Genomic DNA, 24,952 nt, shown 5'->3' with positions numbered 1-24,952 from the left:
GTGCCCCCCACGTATTCTAGTATCGGCATCAGCTTCCACGATGGCCTCCTGCTGTAGGCCTGGTATACAGGAGATCGTGGGTTCAAACGCGACCCTGAGGCCTGTATATTCGGAGGTTGTCTGTCTCCCTGTTGTCGCGGGGATCTTTCCCAGGGTCCTCCGGTTTTTCCCTCCACGTGTAGAAACGTGGCTGCATTATATGTCCACGTGATAGTCCACTTCGTTGAGCTATCATTTGTAGAAAAAGAGCTGTATAGCTTAGTGGGCCTTACTTGGTAAAATAAGAATAGTTTATAGTTTATGAATCGGGCCGCCGCAGAGGTGAAACAGGAACCTCGTAGCTGAGCCAATGTTTGAGCTTCATAGCTCGTCGTATTCCTCCAGGATAAAAAAAGACATACGAAAATAAAGATTCTGAAATCTCCTGAGCCTCCTGCCGTGATGATTGCAGTGCCTGGCTTCACAATTGGCGGATCTCACATGGCAGTTGTGCGAAACTCCCTTCCCCGTGGGCATCGAGGGAAAGTTGCGGTACGCTGTCTCGCCAGCAGAAAGCGGTGCAGCCAGTCGTGGACTCCACACACCTGTTCCACTTGTACGGGATTGAGCGTTGCCCCCTCGCATGCGTGGCGGTTTTTTTTTTCCGGGTGCTCCGCTTTCACCGCAAACGTTTCAACGCTCATTGATTGGCCGATAACACCTTAATACATTTAGGACTGCAGAGCTTGGGAGAAGTGGTGTGGGGGCCGAGGGGGGTGATTTGGTGCAGGCTCACTACCGCGTGGTGGCTGCCTTTCCACGCTCGTTTGTGGTTCCTCCTCACGCCTCTTGAGACGTTCTCTCTCGTCGAGAGCGAGCGAATACCGTGGCGGCGCACCGCGAGTTGAAATTACAACGGTCTAAAATGTATTATTGTTATCATTTACGTAGCTCTTCACGCTTCTTTGTGTACTTACAAAAAATGTTTTTCATTTTCTTTTTCAGTGTTCCATGTTTCTGGCCATGCGTCACACATGCATGTACTACATTCCCGCTGTCACTCAAGTGGCAGAGAAGACATGAATATCGAATGCCATTCATGCCTCGCTTTTGTCCACCCATGAAAAGGCGTTTGGTTCACTGGATGGAAGCTGTCACCCAAGCTCTCACAAACCAAGGTCTTAATATATATAATGCTAGACATTGAGCTTGTCAAAACTGTTTTTTTACAAAGGAGGGACCGTGGACATTGTCATTGCATGGAGAGAGTGACAAATTGCAATCATATCTCAGCGTGGTGGTTGGTTGTGGTGGATATTAATGGTGGTTGTTCGTATGGGTGGTAGTGAATGATGGTGGTGGTGACGATAATGATGGTGCTGGTGGTTGTACTGCTGATGGAAGTAATGTTGGTGGTGATGATCAAGTTGATTTTGTTTAACCAGGGGAGAATTCGAAAGACCGGGATGAGTTTAATTTACAAGAGTGACCTGCGGCATTAGTCTGCCAGTCGGGGACGATGGTTGCTGATGTTTGTGTAATTCCAATTGAGTAATTTGCGGTGTAATTTTTTAATATTTTGGCAAATTTGGACCCTGAGACCGGCATACAATGGCCGACGCTTGGTGGTGGTCGTGATGTCAGTGGTGGTTGGTGAGGATGTTTGTGATTTAGTTGTTGTGGTCATGGTGATAATGGTGGTGCTGGTTGTTGATGATGATGTCATTGGTAGTGTTGAAGATCATTTTGATGTGGTTATTTTGGTGGTGGTGATGATAATAGTGGCGCTAGTGATGATTGTAACAGTAATGGTGGTAATGCTGGTAGTGGCCTTGTAGTGATGATTTTAGCAGTGTTGATATGGTGTAATTGGTCGTTGTGATGACTGTGGTGCAGTCATTGTGGTGGTGGTTATAGTGGTGGTGATGGTTGGTGTGGAGGTGGTAGTGGTGTTATTGGTAGTGGTGAAGATGACTGTGATGTTTTTATTAATTTATTTTTGCAAAGGTGAACACTCATTGGGCAATAAATGCACATTTTCTATGGGGACCTGGTTACACAGTACAAACCTGGTGACCGCAAAATAACAGGAACAATCCAAGAACAACTCGCGTTTCCGAATGGCCAGGTTGTACATCAACGTGGTACAATGAGCATAAGAAGTATTACAAGACCAGTAGAGCGCATCGCTTGCGAAAAAATGTTGGGCTTATTAACAGCAACGATTTTGGTAAGATTGTCAAAAACGCATTTATGAACTTAAAGGCTGAGAAGCAGAGCGATCAATCGCAGGTCTGCGTGATCGGAATCTGAGATCAATAGTCAATTAAAGTAGGACAAGGATGGGGGTGAGGTTTTAATCCCAAAACTTCGGTTACGATGCGATTGTCATGATGGTGGTGATTCTGTCAGTGGTCGTGGTGTCCATCGGAAGTGGTGATGACTGCGGTGTGGTTATTGTGGTTGGTGGTTGTAGTGGGATCGTTGAGGATTACCATGGTGTTTTTGGTGGAATTGTTGAGAATTACCACCGTATTTATTGTAATGGGGAAGCCCTTCATGGTGGAAGTAATGGTTCGCAGTTCCACAAATTTGGCAACCTCAGCACTCAATCAGCTGAATAATAGTCATTGGCGTGTCACTGTGAAGATGGTTATCTGTTTTTTTTAGACAGCATCTCTCACAGAATCCCTGATTTATTGGCGTCCTATGCCCAAGTAAAAACCCACTTCACTATGACTGATGAGTGTCATCATGAACATCTGGCAGTGGCGAGATGTTAACTACCTCACCCTGTATACAGGAGATTGTGGGTTCGATCCCGACCCTGACGCCTGTATATATGGAGTTTGCACGTTCTCCCGTGGCAAAAAAATGTGGATTTTTCTCTGGGTCCTCCGTTTTTTTTTCGCTTCACATTTAGAAGCAACATGCGTTTAAAAATATTTGGCTGCTAAACATTTCCACGTGATAAGCCACTTTCTTGGGCCTTACCTGCTAAAATAAAAATAATAGTTTGGAGTTTTAATTAACCACTTGTTAAAAGTGTCTAAAATGTATGTTCGAATGTGTGGAACTGTCGTGCCGTTAGTGGTGGTGATCGTGATGATGCACCTAGCCTGGCACAAGCACCATGGTGATGTCACCGCCACTTCGTTGCGAAGGGCGGCTGTTGTGTTCTTGTTGAAGTGAATGCAAGTGTGTTTTTATTTATCTGGGCAGTGTTTTATTTTGATTTAAAGCTTTTGTGACTGCAGGGATTCATATTCTTGGTTCTTTTGGTAAAGTCACGTAGAAGGGAAATAATAAAATAATAAAAATATAAAACAATAAAATTCTCACGACGTTTCGACTGCAACACAAAGCAATCATCATCAGGTGTGAAATCCGCACCGTGAGAATTTTATTGTTTTATATTTTTATTATTATATTATTTCACTGGGCAGTGTTGTTAATAGCGGTTCTTAGTTTAGTTCCATTCATAAATTCCCTCTCCCCCTGCTATTAACATTTTACAAATACTCATCGACGGACCTCCCATGTTTAGCCATGTCTCTTCCTCCACCTCCCGTGTGCGTTCTGGCATTCAGATTAACATGGTTATTGGAATTCTGGTCTTCAATAAACTCGTCACGAGAAACGGCGTGCCTGACAAGATCCGGAAGGATGCCCCCCACCGGTGAGTGTGTGTCCGCTCACACCGGCTGTCAGGTGACTGCCTGTGTGCCTCAAGAGTCACGGTGGCTTGTTGTTGTTGTTGTTGTTAAGTGAGCGTGCGGGTGGATGTGCATGTCGGTGAATGATTGAGCGAGCATGAGAGCAAGTGTAGGAGTACAAGGTGAGGGATCATGTGAACGAGCACAGGTGAGCTTGCACCTCCGATTAGCATGGTTGGCTATATGTACGGTGCAAAAGAAGTTCAACATACAATATGCATACAGATAAGTATGTGAGTGAGCAAGCAGGAAGTGTATGAGTGAGCGTGTGAATGAATGAACGAGAGAGAAGGCCGGTAAGTGAGCGACTGTGAGAGTGAGTCATTGAATAACCGCGCGAGTGATTTGGTTATGGGAGTAAGTGAGTGAGCACTGATTCGTGTGTGTGTGTTTGAGCAGTCACCCGGGAGAGCAACCCAACGGCTCCACCCTGCGCTGCTCCAAATGCGGCGCCATGTCCAGCAGCTCCCTGAGAGACTCCACTCACAGCAACGCCATGTGAGCATCGCCCTTGCTCAGCCCCAGCCGTAACCATTCAACCCCAGGCACAACTTTGACCCGGAGCCGTGGCCCACAGTCATAACTCGTTCACTCAGTCACTCATGCATTTCCTCATGCACTTAACCTTCCACTCGATCTGCTTCCTCCCTTACTCCATCTCGCGCTAACCCACGCACCCACCCACACTCTCGCTCACTCTCCTGCCCAATGTCCCTCCCCGTGGTGCTCGTGTGTGGTGCCCACTGCCTCTCCCTCTCTCTCACTCTCTCACTCGCCCTCTCACTGACCCTCTCAACACTCTCCCTTCTCGCTGTCTACACCCCAAACCCCTAATCGGTCTGCAGGGCATCCCCGTGGAGCTCGTGCGTGGTGCCCACTGCCTCTCCCTCTCTCTCACTCTCTCACTCGCCCTCTCACTGACCCTCTCAACACTCTCCCTTCTCGCTGTCTACACCCCGAACCCCTAATCGGTCTGCAGGGCCTCCCTGTGGAGCTCGTGCGTGGTGCTGCCTCTGCTCGCCCTCACGTGGATGTCGGCCGTGCTAGCCATCACCGACCGCCGCTCGTCGCTCTTCCAGGTCCTCTTCTCCGTGTTCGACTCGCTGCAGGGCCTCGTCATCACTGCGGTGCACTGCTTCCTGCGGCGCGAGGTGAGCTGCGCCGTGCTCGTGCCAACGTGCGCGCGGCGTCTTCGGAAGCGTTTCGCCCTTTCCCGTGCCGCCGAGACGTCCTGCAAGTTGCAGGGTGAGCGTCCCGTTCACCGCCACATCTGGGAGTGCGCAAGTGGCTGAGAGTAAATAAAATTTAGTGAGGTGTTTCGACATTTTTGATCTTTTTTAAAGGCATTGTACTCACCGCAGAGAACTGTAGCGACACGACCGCACTCTATGATAGCTGCCGCCCAAACTGTGCCACGTGCCCGACCTGCATGGCCTTGTGGGAGCCTCGTGAGCGATGAAGTTAGTTTATTTTTTCTTCCGATTTCGTTCCTATGACGTGCACGTACGGTGACGTATGCCATCGGAATAGGAAAGGCTTAATTAGCAGTACGGAAGACGACTCGTTATATCGCAGGATTTGCGAGAGATGGCAGGTTAATCATCCAGAGATTGGCGAGGTTAATCATCCAACAGTGGTTTGAAAATGGCTGATGATGATGATGATAATGGAAGCCGACGGGTAGTTTTGGGGGAAATTGTGTTTTCCATATTTGAAAAAAGTCATTTTGGCACCGGTTTGTATCTGGGCAATAACCTTTTGATCAATGTGGCCAGTTTTCAATACAGTTTGATTTGTCATTTATAGAGTTATCCACCCCCCCCACTCTAGTTACAGACCGACAGATGGATGGAGTTAATGGATAAACACTTTCAACCTTGCCTGGAAAGCGCAAAAAATGGACGATAGCTGATACTGGCGATATACAATCGTGCGTCTGTCCCTGCTGAACTCCCCCCTCCCCCCCTTCCCCGCTCGTGAAGGTCCAGGTTGCTATCCGTCGCCGTCTCCGAGGCTGTCAGGGGGAGGTGAACGACTGCAGCGTGAATCTTCCCAATGGCCACTCCGTCATGATGGTAAACATCCGTGCACTCAAGTCGTCGTCGTCGTCGTCGTCGTCGTTGTCGTCGTCGTTGTCATCGTCGGGCCACGATCGTTACCACCTCTCGCGGTCTCGAGACGCGGCGATTCGTCCAGCGGTTGCTTGCGCACGAGCCGATTCCGTCGCTCCGTCTCCACGGTGTTTGTGACGAGCGCGTGCGGCAAGGAGGGGTCGGGGGGGTGAGGGCCGTTTGCTGAGACGTGTTGTTGTTGATGGGGACGAGGCTCTTCCCGGTTCCTCCGTGATCTCTGCTGATGCTTGCGTTGCCTCTTGATTTTGTTTGGTCTGGCAGGGTTGTGAAAAAAGCTTGGACGGCACTTGCACAGAAGGTAAGCAATGTTCTGAGTCAACGTTTAATAATGATTTTATTTACATCTAAAAACCTTTAGTCAAAGACCGTTGATGGTACATCGCTCATCATCAATACCACACGTCCCTGGTTTCCTCCAGTCATAATGAGTCCTGACTCGTTTTGGCTAAAACGAGGTTGCTGCAAACGACAGACTTCCCAGACTCTGTGGATTATCCACAGCACGCCTGAGTGGACTGCCTTGGCTGTGAATATTAAACGAGGCAGTGCGGCCATGCGCTCTGCAGCTAATCTACATGATCATAAACTTCCTTTTGTCTGTGAGTTTTAATAACAATGTTTGACTATGAAACCTCCTTTACCAGTGACAAAATATAGTAGTAGGTTTTTACCCTTTAAACTGGTACAAAACTGACACCTTTATACAAGGCATCATGTTTGCAATAACCACAACACAAGCAGTCAAATGCAAACAAAAAGAAACAACTCTGATAATGATAATAATATGCACTGCCTTTTGGCGTCATCTGGTCCAACACCAATGGAGACTAGGCTCTAAGGAAAGCTGTCTCGGGTGTGGACCAATCAACTTCAAGGACAGTGCACATTATTATCATTATCAGAGTTTCTTTTTGTTTGCATTTGACTGCTTGTGTTGTGGTTATTGCAAACATGATGCCTTGTATAAAGGTGTCAGTTTTGTACCAGTTTAAAGGGTAAAAACCTACTACTAAACAATGTTTGACTTTATCGAGAAACATTCATACAATTAAATGTCTCATGTCTCCATGGTTTACTCCTAACTCTTACCAAGACGTCTGGCCAGCAATGGAAGCGTAGGGAAAAATGCCATCTCCCCTTAGCTCCCATCAGTGGGGGCCTTTTCCACCAGCATTGTCATGAGCTAGTGACTCCAGGGATGCCCCCTTTAGCTTGGATCTCTCTACCAAGACGAACAAACCTCGCTTATTAACGAAAATGTGTACTCTCACATGGCACTGCTACTCAGCCATTCATGTGCATGAGTGCTTGTGTACATGCGTGCGTGGAGAGCGAGCGTGTAGTGGTTAGCGCACTGCGCTATGAGCCTGGCAGCCCGGGTAATATCGGTGAATATTTAAATCGGTTTTGGTCCTCTCCCAGATGGACTCCACTGTAAATGTGTACCTGGTGCGGTGTGTAAACATCAGCACCGGGGAGACAAAGGCAGTCGGGCGTGGTGTTGGCCACCCCCCACCCCCTTGCGTGCCGTGCCGGCCGGCCTTCATTGGTGCTCGCTAAAAGCACTTGCCCCGACAGCTCGCTCAAGGCTACACGGGTAAATCTTTGTCTTTGTGCGTGCATGCCATTCAGACCCCAGCAAGGAGGCCCTGATTGGCCCGGCCTTCCCCGTACTGCACCACCCCCACCTCGACACCGACGCCACTGATGGCGCCCAAGAAGGTGATGACGATGAAGGAGGAGGAGGAGGAGGCGATGACGATGACGGTGGCGATGACTGTGACCATGACGATGCCGACGACGGCAACAACGGCAGCGATTCCGAAGCGGCGGTCGTGCAACCGGCGGACGGAGAGGCGGGCGCAGCCGGGAAGAGTTCTGGAGCCAAACGGGATGGGGCAGCCGGGGCAGCTGGGGAGGGTGACGGGACAGAGGGGCCATCTGGGGATCTTCCTGGGGAGGCCGCGGCCTGTGCCGGGGCAGCGGCAGCCACAGAGGGAACCGGGGGAGAAGCGGGAACTGGATCTGGAAGCAGAACCGGAGTCGGGCTTGGTGCCGGGTGCCGGGGCGCGCGCGTGGGGGGCAACGCTGCACCCGCCCAGCCGGCGCCCCCCAGCCTCGTGGAGTCGGTGCCTCTGCTCACGCAGAGACCCTACACCTACCTGGGCTCGGAGGGCATCAACGAACTGCAGGTGCGTGTGGGGTGATGGTGGGGGGGGCGGTGGTGGTGGGGTCCGGCAGTGGCGTAGCTATCCAGTGTGCAGGGCGGGTAAATTAAAGGCGGTCACTGCATTGCGCGCTTTCAGAGGTGCTTCTGCGGCCGTCTGGAATACTCTCTTCTGATATGAGAACTCATTTCTTTAGAACTGCTTTTTGTGTTTAGTTTGTTGGCTTTCCCCCACATCTATACATACAAACGGATCTGAACCCACACATTTGCACATCCTCTTCCCCCTTTGGCAGGAGCTTTCTTGCGCTGCTGTTCTTCAGCGTACCCCGTGGCTCGCCAACTCCATTTAACCCTCTCGCACTCCGTCTTTGTTTTTTTGTTGTCATTTTGTAGAATTATTGCACGCGGAGGGACGAGGGCGAGGGGTCCGGGAACTCCAGCGACGCCCGCTCGCAGTCGAGCGACGTCACGGCCGCCCCGGTCGCGGGCAACGCGGGGACGAAGGCGGCGGGCGGAGGGGTCCCCGGGAAGACGGACGCCAGCGACGCGGTGTCCAACGCCAGCGAGAGCTCGCTCGAGGTGCGCACCGCACACCAGAGGTCGCAACTGGGTACCCGATACCCGTACCCTACCCGATACCCGGTTACCCGTACCCAGCCGGGTACGGGTAGCCGTTTGCGACCCTGGTGCGGCCGGGTACGGGTAGGCCGTGAGTCACTGGTGAGTAACCGTTTGTTACTCATTTCCCAACGTCTTGTCTCTTAAATTTCGATTTAAAGCTTTCGTGACTGCAGGGATTCATCTTCTTGGTTCTATCGGTAAAGTCACGTAGAAGGGAAGTAATAAAATAATAAAAATAAAACATAATAAAACAATTCTCACGACGTCTTCTGAAGACGGCTGCTTGCGTTGTAGCCGAAACGTCGTGAGAATTGTTTTATTATGTTTTATTTTTATTATTTTATTACTTCCCTTCTACGTGACTTTACCGAAAGAACCAAGAAGGTCTTGTCTCTTCTCACAATTCAAGTTCCTAGAATCAACCCACCCGCGCCTGCAACATGGCTTCATCCCAGAGGTCGCAATCGGGTACCCGATACCCGTACCCTACTCGATACCCGGCCGGGTACGGGTAGCCGGGTATCGGGTACGGGTACGGGTACGGGTATCCGTTTGCGACCCTGGTGCGGCCGGGTGCGGGTACGGGTAAGGAATCAAAACTCGTTTGCGACCTCTGCCGCACACGCGACGTGGCTGCTCCCCGGGCGGCCCGGTAGCTCACCCGGCAAGGCCCTGCGGCGTTGCCCTTCCTTTGACGTGTTGAGCCATTGGGGCCTGTGTCAGCGATTGTGTTTTTGTATAAAACTAAAAAGGCAAGCACTTTTGGAGGCGGCGAGGGTTGGTGGATTTACACTGCCTGTGGACGCTGAGGTCTAAACTTAAACTCAAAACGAAACTCTTTTTATTTTACCGCGTAAAGCCCACTGAGCCTATATAGGTCTTTTTCAGAAGCGACCTGGCTACTTTAATGATCTATATTGAAAACATAAAAAAAACTAATTTCTTTAGAACTGCTTTTGTGGTTTAGATTGTTGTCTTCCCCCCACACCTCCGATTAGCACGGTTGGCTACGTACGGTGCAAACGAAGTTCTACATAAACACAAGACAAAGATATCCCCCTTATAGCCATAACATTCTTTTGGAGCAAGTGCTGTTAGAACCTATGAAGGCTGACACGGGACACGGGGGGGGTGGGGGGTTGAGTGGCCAGCACCACTGGCCGACCGCCTTTGTCTCTCCTGTGGCGATGTTTACATGCTGCATCAGGTACTCACTTGAGGCTGAGTAAACCTAGGGGAGGCCCAGGACTGGTTCAGATAATCGTCACCGGTGTTGGCCGTGAGTACCAATCGCACACTCTGGTCGCCGGGTTCATAGCGCAGCGTGCTAACCGCTACACCACCGCTCCCCCACACGGACATACACACTTGTACACATTCTGCATAGAGGCCTATGCAGAACTTGTTTTGTAATATCATCTTCTGGAGCCATTCACTGACGCAGGGTGTGATGCACTGCTAGCCGCAGAACTCCAATAGAAACATTGTTCCATCTCTTGGCAACATGATAGGACGTTTGGAATAAAATCGGGAGATGTTTTCGGTTCATTTCTGGCGGAATGGAATTTGCTCAGATCGTGACTTGTGACATTGTTTTTTGTGTTTCCACTTTTAGCGACGAAAGTCCAAGTACTCCGACCTGGATTTTGAGGTCAGTGCAACTTGCAGCGATTACCCTGCGTTTACAGAGGTGGGGGGGGGGGGGTGACGCAGAGGTCAGGTAGCCGAGCTCCTGGGTTCGAACCTGGGTTTCAGCCACCTGTGGTGATTAAATACTTGGTGTCCCTCCCAGTTTCATTAGTTTGTGGTGTCAGCCCGGTCACCAATAACTGCTTAGACACAACAAAAAAAATCTCCATCATATAAAAGGTGCGTTCACATTTTTATGAATTATTAAAAAAAATTCAGCTCTGGGAAAATAATTCGCGTCACTCGATAATTTATAATTGTAAATGTTGTGTTTACTCTCCAACACACCTGTGTGCTGAAGTAGTAACTAATTTGCACGTTTTGTTTACGTGACAAAGCTTGCCTAATGGGCTGTGTGTCAGCTGGTGGCGGTTTCATCGACGCAACATTTATATATTTACGCGATCAAACCCCACAACAATCTTTACGGATGATATTGGTCGCGAAAGCCCCCTACGTTCATAATCAACGTTTTTGGGTTTAGATCGCGTTATTTATAAATGTGTCGTAACCCTCCACCACCCGACACGGCCAATCGGCAAAAAAGTGTCACGTTGACAAAAGACAAATTCGTTCACTGCTTTAGCCCAATGGTGTGTTGAAGCGTGAAACCACAACATTTACAATTGTTGAGTAGTAAGACATTTCGCTGGTAATTGCATCCAGCATCAGCGGGCAATTCGCCAGAATGGTGAGGCTCTGCTCTGGCTCCCGGTCTTAAATAGAGCAGCAGCAGCAGCAGGGTGACGTCATCATTTGGCTCATCAGGTGCAACGATTTATACTAGATTAGAAATCAGGCAATTGTTACGATGTGAGTTGTAGATTAGTAATAAGTTGTAATGTGTGTTGTTGTAATTATATGCTACATTATTAGTTACGCTGCGCGGTTGTCCGCCCGTCGAATCAGCTGCACCATTTACGGAGACCTCTTCCATTACGCCGGGTCTCAAATTGTTGCTGTTGCCGGAACGAATTTTCAAAGTGCGCGCGACTTCGTAAGCGTAGCACGCGCGCGCTCGCTCATCGGTTGAACGGCTGATTTAATATTTGACGATAATGTCGGGCGGTGACGGATCAAGCGTGGTAGCGCGTGCCCCCGCTGCTCGCTGCCGAGCTTGATGGTTCGAATCCAGCGGCCGCCCTGGTTAACGTCCGCGGCGTGTTTGTTACCGTCAGCTTCGCTCGCAACGGACGCTAGAGATCGCTTGACGTCGTTTGCGAGAGAACAGTAGGCCACCGTGCACCGGCGTCATGATCCAAATTTTGTCAAATTGAAGAATTACAATTTGCCACATTTGACTCGATTGGGGATTTACACGCTAGCAGCAGCAGCAGTAGTAACTTGGCAGGACCCTTCTGAAAAAGTCGCGAGACTCGGCGAGTCCGTCCTGGGTAAATAACCACAATAGTCATATGTGTGCTGTATAGAATATTTACTAAACTATTTTTTATTTTACCAGGTAAGGCCCACTGAGCTGTCTAGCTCTTTTTCAGAAGCGACCTGGCCACAAATGATAGCTCAACGAAGTGGCTTATCACGAGGAAATGTCTAGCAGACAAATACTCTAAACGCACGTTTCTAAATGTGGAGGGAAAAACAGGAGGACCAGGAGAAAAATCCACGTGACCACGGGGGGAGAACATGCAAACTCCAAATAGAACAGGCATCAGGGTCGGGGTCAAACCCACTTACCCCCTGTATACTAGGCGAGGTAGTTAACATCTTGCCACCGTGGTTGTGTTGTAGAAGTATAAACAAGATGTATTACATCTTGATACAGTAATTTTGCTGTGACGGTTCCACCTGAAGACGGAGGCTTGTGTTGCCTCCGAAACGTCGTGATTTAATTTAGTTGTTTTCTTTTTTAACCTACGTGACTTTACGAAAACTTCAAATATAGAATTAAGATGTATTGCGCTTATCATCCACAAAACGACCGTCCTATACACTCCTCATTTGATCTATTCTGGAGAAACAACGGCGGCGACGATGATGATGGTCAACCCTCATCAGAGCGCTCAACACACGCTCACCACACGCTCACCACACGCTCTCCACACGCTCTCCACACGCTCGCCACACGCTCTCCACACGCTCTCCACACGCTCACCACACGCTCTCCACACGCTCTCCACACGCTCACCACACGCTCTCCACACGCTCACCACACGCTCTCCACACGCTCACCACACGCTCACCACACACTCACCACCGAGCCAGCTATTGCGTGACGGTTGCATAAACCATCACACGAACTCCGCTCAAGCTCGCAGCCATCGAACAAAGACGGTCACCGCTTTGCGTGCTTTCAGGTCCGCTTCTGCGGCCGTCTGCAGTGCTCTTATCATATTCTGAAGCCACTGGAGCAATGCACTTTGAAATCATCGAGATTGACAACTCGTTTCTTTGAGAACTGCTTTTTTAGTTTCGTTTGTTGCCCTCTCCCCCCCCCATACCTCCAATTAGCACGGTCGGCTACGTTCGGTGCAAAAGAAGTCCCAACATGCACACACATCCGGACGTTGACTCTCGTGATCGCGAGGCGCGCGGTCAAGTTTCGGTAGGCGCGCTAAAAAAAAACCGCGTTTGACCGTTGCGTTCCGCCCTTTCTTGCCGCCTGCAGAAAATCATGCACACGAGAAAGAGACACAAGGAGATGTTGAACCAGCCGTTCATGGACAAAGACACCGTCAAGGTGGACTCGGAGGTAAAGGATGTGAAGTCTCCGCGAGCACCGCTGGACGTTGGGGCTGCGGCTGATGCCGCGGTTAGTGTTGTGGGTTTTTTTCTGCGTTCGTGGTGGGTTAAGAGCGGAGGTGGCTGTGCTGCTGCCGCTGCTGCTGGTGGTGTTGGCTGCCTGTAAGTAATCCAGCACTGATGAGAATAGGTTTTCCACCTTTTTTCTGGCAACAAAACAGCTGTGTTAAGATGTTTAAAACACCAAACCGAAACCTTTTACGAGGAATCATGTCTGCATTAACCACAATACTTGTGGTCAGAATGCAAAAAAAAAACATACTCTGATAATATAGTGCATTGTCTTTGAAACTGATTGGTCCACACCAGAGACGGCTTTCTTTGGAGCCTAGTCTCAAAAGGTGTTAGACCAGAGGGCGCCAAAAGTTGTACAGCCCAAAGACAATGCACTATCAGAGTAATGAGAGCTCGGGGTGAGCATCTACATCATGGGAACTCCTTTGCCAGTACCAAAATATGAGAATAGGTTTTCCCCGGCGAGGGTTGGCGGATCACCGCGCAGATGCTGCTGCACAACCCCCGTCTTTACGGGATAGACTGTTTGTGTGCGCCCTTTGCACGCGAGATTTTTCTCCGTGCGCTCCGATTTCCTCCCACATTTATAAACATTTAATTAATTGACCGAGAACGCCTTCAGATATGGAGGACCGTAGAACTCTCGGGCAGTTGTTGGTGCCGGCTCCACTGCGTGGCCGCGGCTGCTGCTGCCTAACTCTTTGGTTCTTTCGGTAAAGTCTCAAATTTAGCATTCTCAGTAAGAACGTAATCAAGCAGTTAGGGTGTTGACTGTTATGTTATCCGACTCTCTGTTGTATTACATTACATTTATAAGTGTACTAGATTTGTGTTTCTATTTCATTTATACCTGATGATGATTGCTTGTGTTGCAATCGAAACGTCGTATGCTAGTATTTAATTTATTATTTTATCTTTATACGTGACTTTACCGAAAGAACCATGAGAGTAATTCCTGCAGTCACGAAAGCTCCAAATTAAGTTCGCTGCTGCCTTCACCCGCTCGGCTCGGGTTCCTGCTCGCACCTCCTGTCCGCTGCTGGATGAACGCCTCCTGAGCATCAGTATCAGGGATATATGGCCAGCGTCGTGGTTATTGTTACGGTTTGTTATTAGGGTCGGTATCGGGGCTGTGGTTAGCGTTTTTTTTTATGGGTTGGCGTCAGCGTTCTTTTGTCGGCGTCATCGTTAGTGTTGACGTTGGGGTTGTGGTGATCGGTCACTCTATCCCAGGGGTCGGCAACCAAAACAACAAGAGGAGACAATTTTTTCGGGAATTCTGTACAAAAAAAAACAATAATCTTTCAAGAGCCGTCACGAAACAGTCCTTGAAGAGCCACCGCGTGCGGTTCTGGAGCCGCAGTTTGCCAACCCCTCCATGGTAAACTAAACTCCCATGGTAAACTGGACTACCACGGTGAGCTGGACTCCCATGGTGAGCTGGACTCCCACGGTGAGCTGGACTCCCATGGTGAGCTGGACTCCCATGGTGACCTGGACTCCCACGGTGAGCTGGACTCCCATGGTGAGCTGGACTCCCATGGTGAGCTGGACTCCCATGGTAAACTGGACTCCCATGGTGAGCTGGACTCCCATGGTAAACTGGACTCCCATGGTGAGCTGGACTCCCACGGTGAGCTGGACTCCCACGGTGAGCTGGACTCCCATGGTGAGCTGGACTCCCATGGTGAGCTGGACTCCCATGGTAAACTGGACTCCCATGGTGAGCTGGACTCCCATGGTGAGCTGGACTCCCATGGTGAGCTGGACTCCCACGGTGAGCTGGACTCCCATGGTGAGCTGGACTACCACGGTAAACTGGACTCCCATGGTAAACTGGACTCCCACGGTAAACTGGACTACCACGGTAAACTGGACTCCCATGGTGAGCTGGACTCCCATGGTGAGCTGGACTCCCATGGTGAGCTGGACTCCCATGGTGAGCTGGACTCCCATGGTGAACTGGACTCCCATGGTAAACTAAACTTCCATGGTGAACTGGACTCCCATGGTAAACTAAACTCCCATGGTGAACTGGACTCCCATGGTAAACTAAACTTCCATGGTGAACTGGACTCCCACGGTGAGCTGGATTCCCATGGTGAACTGGACTCCCATGGTGAGCTGGACTACCACGGTAAACTAAACTCCCATGGTGAGCTGGACTCCCATGGTGAGCTGGACTCCCATGGTGAGCTGGACTACCATGGTGAGCTGGACTACCATGGTGAGCTGGACTCCCATGGTGAGCTGGACTCCCATGGTGAGCTGGACTCCCACGGTGAGCTGGACTCCCACGGTGAGCTGGACTCCCAAGGTGAGCTGGACTCCCAAGGTGAGCTGGACTCCCACGGTGAGCTGGACTCCCAAGGTGAGCTGGACTCCCACGGTGAGCTGGACTCCCAAGGTGAGCTGGACTCCCACGGTGAGCTGGACTCCCATGGTAAACTGGACTCCCAAGGTGAGCTGGACTCCCACGGTGAGCTGGACTCCCACGGTGAGCTGGACTCCCATGGTGAGCTGGACTCCCACGGTGAGCTGGACTCCCATGGTGAGCTGGACTCCCAAGGTGAGCTGGACTCCCACGGTGAGCTGGACTCCCAAGGTGAGCTGGACTCCCAAGGTGAGCTGGACTCCCACGGTGAGCTGGACTCCCAAGGTGAGCTGGACTCCCACGGTGAGCTGGACTCCCATGGTGAGCTGGACTCCCAAGGTGAGCTGGACTCCCATGGTGAGCTGGACTCCCACGGTGAGCTGGACTCCCACGGTGAGCTGGACTCCCAAGGTGAGCTGGACTCCCACGGTGAGCTGGACTCCCATGGTGAGCTGGACTCCCAAGGTGAGCTGGACTCCCAAGGTGAGCTGGACTCCCATGGTGAGCTGGACTCCCACGGTGAGCTGGACTCCCATGGTGAGCTGGACTCCCAAGGTGAGCTGGACTCCCACGGTGAGCTGGACTCCCATGGTGAGCTGGACTCCCACGGTGAGCTGGACTCCCATGGTGAGCTGGACTCCCAAGGTGAGCTGGACTCCCATGGTGAGCTGGACTCCCACGGTGAGCTGGACTCCCATGGTGAGCTGGACTCCCAAGGTGAGCTGGACTCCCACGGTGAGCTGGACTCCCATGGTGAGCTGGACTCCCAAGGTGAGCTGGACTCCCACGGTGAGCTGGACTCCCATGGTGAGCTGGACTCCCATGGTGAGCTGGACTCCCATGGTGAGCTGGACTCCCACGGTGAGCTGGACTCCCAAGGTGAGCTGGACTCCCAAGGTGAGCTGGACTCCCATGGTGAGCTGGACTCCCATGGTGAGCTGGACTCCCAAGGTGAGCTGGACTCCCAAGGTGAGCTGGACTCCCATGGTGAGCTGGACTCCCATGGTGAGCTGGACTCCCATGGTGAGCTGGACTCCCATGGTGAGCTGGACTCCCATGGTGAGCTGGACTCCCATGGTGAGCTGGACTCCCAAGGTGAGCTGGACTCCCAAGGTGAGCTGGACTCCCACGGTGAGCTGGACTCCCACGGTGAGCTGGACTCCCACGGTGAGCTGGACTCCCACGGTGAGCTGGACTCCCACGGTGAGCTGGACTCCCACGGTGAGCTGGACTCCCATGGTAAACTGGACTCCCATGGTGAACTGGCCAAGAGCCTGCACTGCAGTCCTTAAAGTGCCGCGTGCGGCTCCGAAGCCGCAGGCTGCCGACACGCCGCTCTGTACCATCGCCCGTGTCGTGTCTCTCGTAATCGCTCGGACTGTTGTCGCCAGTGATTGCCCCTAAAGTTGCCCGCGTGTTAGCAAGGCCTTAACGGTGTGGGGGGGGGGCGGGGGGAGAAGGGGGGTAGGACCGGGGGTCGGGGCGCAAGGGGGGGGGGGGGGGTAACGGGGCCGCGCCGCGCTGCGGTCAGCACACGCCGATCCTAATTCCCAACTCGCGATTATTCCCGCAGGAGCCGCAGCGGAGCAGGACGGCTCAAGCTGCGCACGCCGCTCCGCACCCGTCGCACGCACACACGCAGCAGCAGCCGCTGTCCGTCCAGCAGCAGCAGCAGCAACAGCATCTGCTGCTGCTGTCGCTGCAGCAGCCGCACCCGACGCAGCCACTGATGCAGCAGCAACCGCTCACTCACGCGCTCCACCAGCAGCAGCAGCAGCAGTTGCTGTCGCTCCAGCAAGCGCATCAGCAAGGGCACGCGACGCATCAGGCGCACCCCCTGTTGCCGCCCCCCTACGCCCACGGCGGGGGAGGGGTCCCGCGTACCCCCGGCCTTCACCAGGGCGGCCCCCCCCTCCTCTTTCCCCAAGCGAGCACTCGGCGCCCGCCGGCCTATACCCCGTGCCCCGCCCCCTCTTCCTCCGCCTCCTCTTCCGCCTCCTCCTCGTCCGCTGCTACCTGCTGCTCGGCGGCTGTTGCAGGGCAGCAGCAGAAGCATCAGCAGAAGCAGCAGCAGCCGCCACCTCTGCCGTTGCGCCCCCCGCGGCGATCGGTGGAGTGCGAGCGGCCCGGGGCGGAGTTGCCGCTGGTCTACCAGGAGGGCGACCTGCAGACGGAGGTGTGATAGTGACGGTGGTGACGGTGGTGGCGGTGACACTGGTAACGGTGATGTTGACGGTGATAACACTGACAATGATGATGATGACGGTGGTGGTGATGGTGGTGATCGTGGTGATGGTGGCGGTGACACTGGTAATGGTGACTGTGGTGGTGGCGGTGACCGTGGTAACATTGGCGGCAACGGCGACGAAAGTGGTGTCGATGGTGATGGGAATGACATTGGTGGTGGTGACGGTGGCGATGATGCCCGGTGATGGTTATAGGAACGGCGATGACAATGGTGATGGTGACAACGAAAATGATGATGATGGTGGTGGTGGTCACGAGAATGGTGGTGGCGATAGCACTGGTCACACTGATGCCGGTGATGGTAGCGACGGTGGGTGATGGCAGTGGTGGCGGCGCAGTGATGACGATGGGCATAGCAACAGTGGCGGCGGTGATATTGTTGTGGCGTGACCATGGCGACGGTGACGATGGTCGTGGATGCGACGGCAATGACGGATAACGACAGCAGCAGCAGCGATGATGGTGATGTTGCTGATAATGACTGATGATGATATGAAGACAACGATGAACCCTCTCTGCTGCTGGTGTGAAGTTATGGTGACGACGGTGGTGGTGGTGATGGTGACGGTGGTCATGGTGGTGACGACGGTGGTGGTGACGGTGGTCATGGTGGTGACGACGCTGGTGGTGGTGGTGAATGACAGTGGTGGTGGCGCTGGTCGTGTGGTGATGGTGACGGTGGTCATGGTGGTGACGACGGTGATGGTGGTGACGACGTTGATGGTGACGGTGGTGGTGGTGGAGAGGGCAACACGATTGACCGACTCGTACTTTGAGACGGCACATTGCATTGGGGTCACTCGAAGAACACTGGATATTTTTTGTTATATTATAATATACAATCCATGTTCATTCGCAGAGTCAAACAGTCTCTTAGCCAGTCTTAAGACGCAGACATGTAGAGTAAACACACGTTTTTTTCCGTGTTTAAGGCAATGTTAATGATGATGGTGCCAAGTTGTTTTACAAATCATATCTATATATGTTGCGTGCACTTAATCTACTGTCAAGATGATCGCTTCTATATTTTATTGACCCAGTACAGCAAGTAGGTTGTTCAAGATTTCCTTGCCATAGTTGAGTTTTGCAAGTTATTCCCGTACCCTACACGTGGCTTTCTCCAGGCACTGCTTATGTTGGTACTAAATGTTCGTTTTCTAAAAGTAATTGGCCAAACATCCCAATGCAAAGATGCTCCTTAATACTGGGTAATATTTTTTTTTTTATCTGAAACATTAAATGCTTACGAGATGGATTCCATTACATTTGAATGCAGGCAATTATGCAAATCTGGCATGTCCATTTTATTTTAATTAACATGCCATGGTAGACTTTAATTTGGTTCGAATCGTTTTCATTATGAATGTTACTTTGTTGTGCATGTCTGTACGTACACGTGTGTGTGTGTGTAACCACAGCGGCAGTGAAGTGGTTAGCGCTACGAACCCGGCCACCTGAATTCGATTTACACTCACGGCCAACACCCAGTGACGATTATCTGAATCGGTCCTGGGCCTCCCCTAGGTCGCCACTGGGGAGACAAAGGCGGCCGGGCGTGGTAATGGCCACCCACCCCCTCGTGTGCCATGCCGGGTTTCGTAGGTGCTCGCTAACAGCACTTGCCCCAACAGTCTGTTTAGGCTATACGGGGATCTTTGTTTTGTGTGTAAACACACACGTATACGCACAGGATACACACCTACCAATGCTGTGAATGCATCGGTTCCTGTATTGTACATATGTATCACTGTGTACATATTCTTGTGTATATAGATGTGTACATATCGCTATAGGTTACATGGGGAGCGGTGGAGCAGCTGTTCACACACCACACCACGAAGAATCCCGGCAACCCGAGTTCGATTCCTAGCCTGCGATGCACATCACCATTTAGTAACTGCACTGGCCTGGGCCACCGCTAGGTTGACTCGGCCTGAAGTAATACCAGGTGTGGCAGTGCTGTTGGTGGTCTTGGGTCTTGATAATATATCAGCCTTGGGTTGGTGGCTGGGTGTGTGAGTTGTTGTTTGTGTGTGCGAGTATCTTTGTGCGTGTGTGTGTAGGGAGCGGCGGCGTCGCAATTAGCGCCACGCTGCGCTACGAATCTGGCGGCCCGGGTTCGATTCCCGCTCACGGCCAACACCCAGTGACGATCATCTGAACCGGTCCCGGGCCTCCCCTAGGTCGACTTGGCATCAAATGAGTACCTGGTGCGGTGTGTACATCATCGGCACTCAGGAGACAAAGGCGGCCGGGCGTGGTGTTGGCCACCCACCCCCTCGTGTGCCGTGCCATCCTATATAGATGCTCGCTAACAGCACTTGCCCCAACAATCTGTTAAGGCTATACGGGGTGATCTTTATCTTTGGTGCAGTGGTTTGGCGCACCGCACTACGAACCCAGCGACCCGAATTCAATTTCCACTCTGGTCCTAGACCTCCCTTAAGTTGACTCGACCGGTTGAACAGCTGGTGCGGTGTCGAAACATCAGCATTGGGGAGACAAAGGTGGCCGGGCGTGGTGCTGGCCACCCACCCCCTCCTCTGCCCCTGTCAACCTTCATAGGTGCTCGCTCACAGCACTTGTCCCAAAAGTGTGTTTAGGCTATATGGGGGGGGGGGGGGTCTTTGTCTTTTGTGTGCGAGTGCATGTGTGCATGTGTGCGCGAGTGTGGTCTTAGTGGCGGGGTAGGGTCTGAACCTGTCCTGGGGCTCCCCTATGTCGACTCGGCCTTCAATGAGTACCTGGTGCCGCTCGCAATGAGCGCGGGTGGCGTGGGTAGAGATTCTCCGGCGGGCTGGCGGGCGGGCGGGCTGGCCTGGTTTCGGCCACGTCAACCGCCTCGCGCGTCCTGCCGACCTTAATAGGTGCTCGCCAACAGCCGTAGCTCGGTCCGTCCAGGCTGTTGTGTGGAGATGCTTGTCTTGTGTATGTCAGGCGCACGCGGCCGCACACGCGCGCGCGTGCGTGCGGCGTTCCATCGGTTGCGCGCGCGGTGACGACGGTGATGTGATCTGCAACCTCGGCTCGTGATTCACCGTTGGCGTAATTGGCGAGAGCCTTGGGGTGGCAGTCGGTCGCGAATTGTCGGTTAGTCGCCAAATAGTGGTTTGCACATTTTGTTTGTGTTTAATCGCATGTCGTTACGTTATTTGTAGGGTTTATTTATACGTACTGGCGTTACGCGAGCGATCGACCGTTGGATGACACTGCACGTGATGGACAGGGGGGCGGGGGGTGGAGGTTTCTGTGTCCGGTGAAACGGGAGTTCTCAATCTGATGCGACGACGGTTCTGCATCAGGTGAAATGGCTCGTCATGAGATGGGCCGATGGTTCTGTATCGGATTCAACACCCGTTCTCTGTTCGGTGCCACATACTCTGTACAACAGCGAGCGTGCTGTATCGGATGAAACGGGGATTGCGTATCGGATGAGACGAGGGTTCTGGATCGGATGAGTGTCCGCCGGTAATGCCATTTTAAACCATAAACTATCTCTTGAACTCCCGAAACCAATCCGGATCAATCCCGAGTCCTTTTTAAAAATCAACATCGATCGATATCCAATCACCAGTGCTTGTTGCGGCTCCGGGTATCGGAAACATTTTTTTTTTTAACCTTTGCTAAAGAGAGAGTCAAATGTACGTTTGCCACTTTTATCACTTTATTAAAAGAGGATTATAAGGGAGATGTGGAATAAGTAAATAAACACGATTAATAAAAGCTGTACATAGTCATATATATTAATAACTAAATAATAAATCACTTGAAAAAAAAAACCACGTGGTCTGGATTAAATTAAAAGAACGGTGTTGGCCAAAACAGTTTTTTAAATGTTTCTTGGTTTCTGTCTCTTTATTTCACAGGGTTTGCATTGAGAGTGTGTTTTTACAGGATAAAGAGACGGGGGGGGGGGGTGGGGGTTGGGGAGAGAGTAGAACGAGAAAGATGCATGGACGGAGAGAGAGAGAAGCAGGGAGAGATGGGGAGAGAGAGCGAGGAGAGTGGAGCGTGTCTTTGAATCCAGAGCGACTGTGCGAGTGTGTCTGTTGATCTGAACAGGTCCTGGGCCTCCCCCTAGGTCGACTCAGCCTCCAAATGAGTAGCTGGTGCGATGTGTAAACATCGCCACTTAGGGAGACAAAGGCGGCCGGGCGTGGTGTTGGTTACCTACCCCCCTTGTGTACCGTTCCGGCCTTCATAGGTGCTCGCTAACAGCACTTGCCCCTACAGTCTGTTAAGGCTATATGGGGGAGCTTTGTCTTTGTAGCTGCGTGTGTGTACGCTCGAGTGGTAGTGTAGTGGTTTGCGCGCTGCGCTATAAACCCGACGACCCGATTTCGATTCCCGCTCACGGGCAACATCAGTGACGATTGTCTGAACCGGCCCTGGGCCTCCCCCTAGGTCAGGGGTCTGCAACCTTTAAGACATAAAGAGCCACTTGGACCTGTTTCCGAAGGAAAAAATAAACTGGGAGCCGCAAAACCATTGCAACTATTAAAACAAATATAACACTGCATATATTGTTTCTTACCTTATTGCTATATACAGGATCGTGCAGTCAGCTGTCAATCTGAATAAAAAAGGACTTTTTCACTTAACAATGTAAAATATATTTTTGCAAATTAATAGCTAAATTACCTGGTTAATGGGATTTTTGCTCCTGAACCTCAGTGCACAGTGTCTGCACATCAGGGCTGTAAGACGTCACCTTCATTTTCACACAGGCTTGCAAGCTGTCATCTGTGAGGCGTGATCGATGTTTGTTTTTAATATAGTTCATGTTGGAGAAGACCTGCTCACATACATATGTGGAGCCGAAGATCGACAGGACTCCAAATGCATACTTTTTCATGTTTATATAAGTGTTGGGGATGGCATTCCATGTTTCGAATACAAGTTTGTCCTGTTTGGGAAGGTTTTCAATATCACCCCATTTATGATTCTGAGCCAGAATGGCCTTCTGACGGGCAACATCCTCAAGAGTAGCGGTCAAGCATTTGAACTTGGACACCCATATATCTTTGTCGGCTATATCGGCCAGTTCCATCTCAAGATCAGGTTGACTTACACCTGCAAATGCAGTCATATTCAATAGGGATGGATCGATCGCCAGGGGAGTGACAGGGAAGGATAATGTCGTTTTTTCCTCTCTGAACTCACAGAATCGTTTCCCAAACGAACTTTGCATTGTGGTGATTGCAGACTTGAAATATTCCAAATTTATCGTATCATGACTTTGTTTGAACTCTCTCAAAGAGGGAAAGTGAGACAGTGTACCTCTCTGTAAATCTTTGACAAACACTGTCAACTTGCGCTCGAATGCCAAAACCTCCTCCAGCATGTGCAGGGCTGTGCCTCCTTTCCCCTGAAGGGTTGTATTTAGCGTGTTTAGATGTGCTGTCATGTCTACCATAAAATGTAATTTTTCCAGCCACTCTGGCTGTTCCAGCTCAGCAAAGGTGAGCTCTTTGCTGCCCAGGAAGGTTTTTACTTCTTCCAAACATGTGACAAAGCAACGGCAACGTTATTGCCTGTCACCGGGCGGGCAGTGTGGAGCTGAGCGGCGACCTGTCAGCAGCGGCAACGCCAGAGCAGGTGTCACAGTGCGCCTCCTCCCCTCGCTAGCATCCGCCCCGGAGCCGCGGTCAAGGTTCAAAAGAGCCGCATGCGGCTCCGGAGCCGCAGGTTGCCGACCCCTGCCCTAGGTCGACTCAGCCTCAAATGAGGAGCTGGTGCGATGTGTAAACATCGCCACTAGGGAGACAAAGGCGGCCGGGCGTGGTGTTGCCCACCCACCCCCTCGTGTGCCGTGCTGGCCTTCATAGGTGCTCGCGAACAGCACTTGCCCCTGCAGTCTGTTGCAGGCTATACGGGGGATCTTTATACTGGTAGGAACGAAGTGGACCAGACCACCAATAGATTATATCGCCCGTCCGTCCGTGTATCAACATCGCCCCCTACTGCAAACACTTGGCATGACCCTGTCCGACAAGATGGCCGCCCGCTCCCCCTGCGATCTGTGAAATAAACAAGATGGCCGTCGCTTCCGGCGCCTCACGGCAAAACTTTAAACACTAGAATACAGTAATTTTTTCTTTAACTCCTCTATACCCAGTCGATATCCCTGTACCGGTACTAAGTATTATTCCTACCAGCCCACCCCGCAGGGTCCTGTTCTTTGCTCGCATCTGTTTAGCCTACAGAGAGCTCGCGAGAGGCTTTATCCAAGAAGAATTGTCAACTAAAGTGGACCCCAAATGTTTTCCGCCCCCCCTCAACCGAGCCCGGGGGGGGGGGGGGATCGCGAGTTTGCGACAGACGGAGTGGAGGATGAGAGAGAGAGAGCGAGACCGAGCAGAGAGATTTAGGGAGGGAGACTCGGGGGCATCTTGACAGAACAAAGCGGGGTTCTATTTTCAGAGCCCGCAGCCCCCGGGGCTTCCGAGACGAGAGAGCTTTAAATGAAACACCGCTTCGTCTGCCTTCCGGGAAAAAAAAATCCACGTCGGCGCCTTCGTCTAAATGCAACAAAATGTCCCGACGCGCAACGCGGTGTCCCACGTCGGACCTTAAATGCGTGGCGGGCGTCAGAGTCGCGGTGACGATGGTCCATAGAACTTGCGGCGCATCGAGGGCAAAAGGTCACCCACGTGGAGCCTCGGCAGACCCGCGGGGCAGCTGCTGCTGTTTGCGAGTAGCACACGTGAAGCACAACCTTTGCCGATCTCGTCAAGGAGCGCAGCACGTCTTCACGCAAACAGTGTTCATCCTACTATTGGGTGTTTTCGGTAAAGTCACGTAGGTAAAAAAATAAATACTACAAATAAATGATAATAAGTATAACCCGTAAAAACAAAAGTTTTTCACTATAAATCCTTTATATGCGTGGCAGCGAACTTAATATAAAGGATTAAAAAATATATTCGCCTGTGGAGGACGCGGGGATCGATCCCGCGACCTTTGGCATGGGAAGCGAGGGCGCTACCAACTGCGCTACTCCGCCACGGCCTGTGGAGGGGTTACACTCTGGGCTCTTACACTGACGTTCAGCCAAATCCATGAATGAGTTCTATTTGAATATATGTAAAATGCAATTTTTTTTGCCTAAAAGTGTAAAATTTTGGGAATTTTTTTTTCACGAACATTAATTGTCTCGCACAACGAGTCTGTGTGGAAAATGTCAGTTCGATTGGATCACGGGAAGTGTGTTAAAAAACGACCGAAAGATTTGCACGGTCGTAAGCAA

At 51.5% G+C, this 24,952-nt stretch overlaps 1 protein-coding gene across 1 annotated transcript; it reads left to right on the top strand.

Moving 5' to 3' along the window:
• Positions 1-1,046: 1,046 nt before the first annotated feature.
• Positions 1,047-21,541, top strand: LOC144726244 (uncharacterized). The gene is made up of 11 exons (XM_078604784.1): positions 1,047-1,157; positions 3,570-3,658; positions 4,095-4,193; positions 4,675-4,846; positions 5,678-5,770; positions 6,089-6,125; positions 7,460-8,019; positions 8,391-8,576; positions 10,234-10,269; positions 12,934-13,017; positions 17,030-21,541. The coding sequence occupies exons 2-11, from the start codon at positions 3,576-3,578 to the stop codon at positions 17,636-17,638; spliced, it is 1,959 nt and encodes a 652-aa protein (XP_078460910.1). The 5' UTR covers positions 1,047-1,157; positions 3,570-3,575; the 3' UTR covers positions 17,639-21,541.
• The last annotated feature ends 3,411 nt before the right edge of the window (positions 21,542-24,952 follow it).

Source organism: Lampetra planeri, chromosome 23 (genome assembly GCF_965212315.1).
Source record: "Lampetra planeri chromosome 23, kcLamPlan1.2.h2, whole genome shotgun sequence".
Taxonomy (NCBI): domain Eukaryota; kingdom Metazoa; phylum Chordata; class Hyperoartia; order Petromyzontiformes; family Petromyzontidae; genus Lampetra; species Lampetra planeri.
This window is presented reverse-complemented; position numbering and strand designations above follow the sequence as displayed.

What these genes read in the sequence shown, in the direction of transcription:
- LOC144726244 (XM_078604784.1), top strand. Translation starts at nt 3,576, where the DNA reads ATGGTTATTGGAATTCTGGTCTTCAATAAACTCGTCACGAGAAACGGC. An exon ending in ATGGCCACTCCGTCATGATG is followed by an intron (nt 5,771 to 6,088) that starts GTAAACATCCGT and finishes TTGGTCTGGCAG; the next exon opens with GGTTGTGAAAAAAGCTTGGA. An exon ending in GGACGGCACTTGCACAGAAG is followed by an intron (nt 6,126 to 7,459) that starts GTAAGCAATGTT and finishes CATGCCATTCAG; the next exon opens with ACCCCAGCAAGGAGGCCCTG.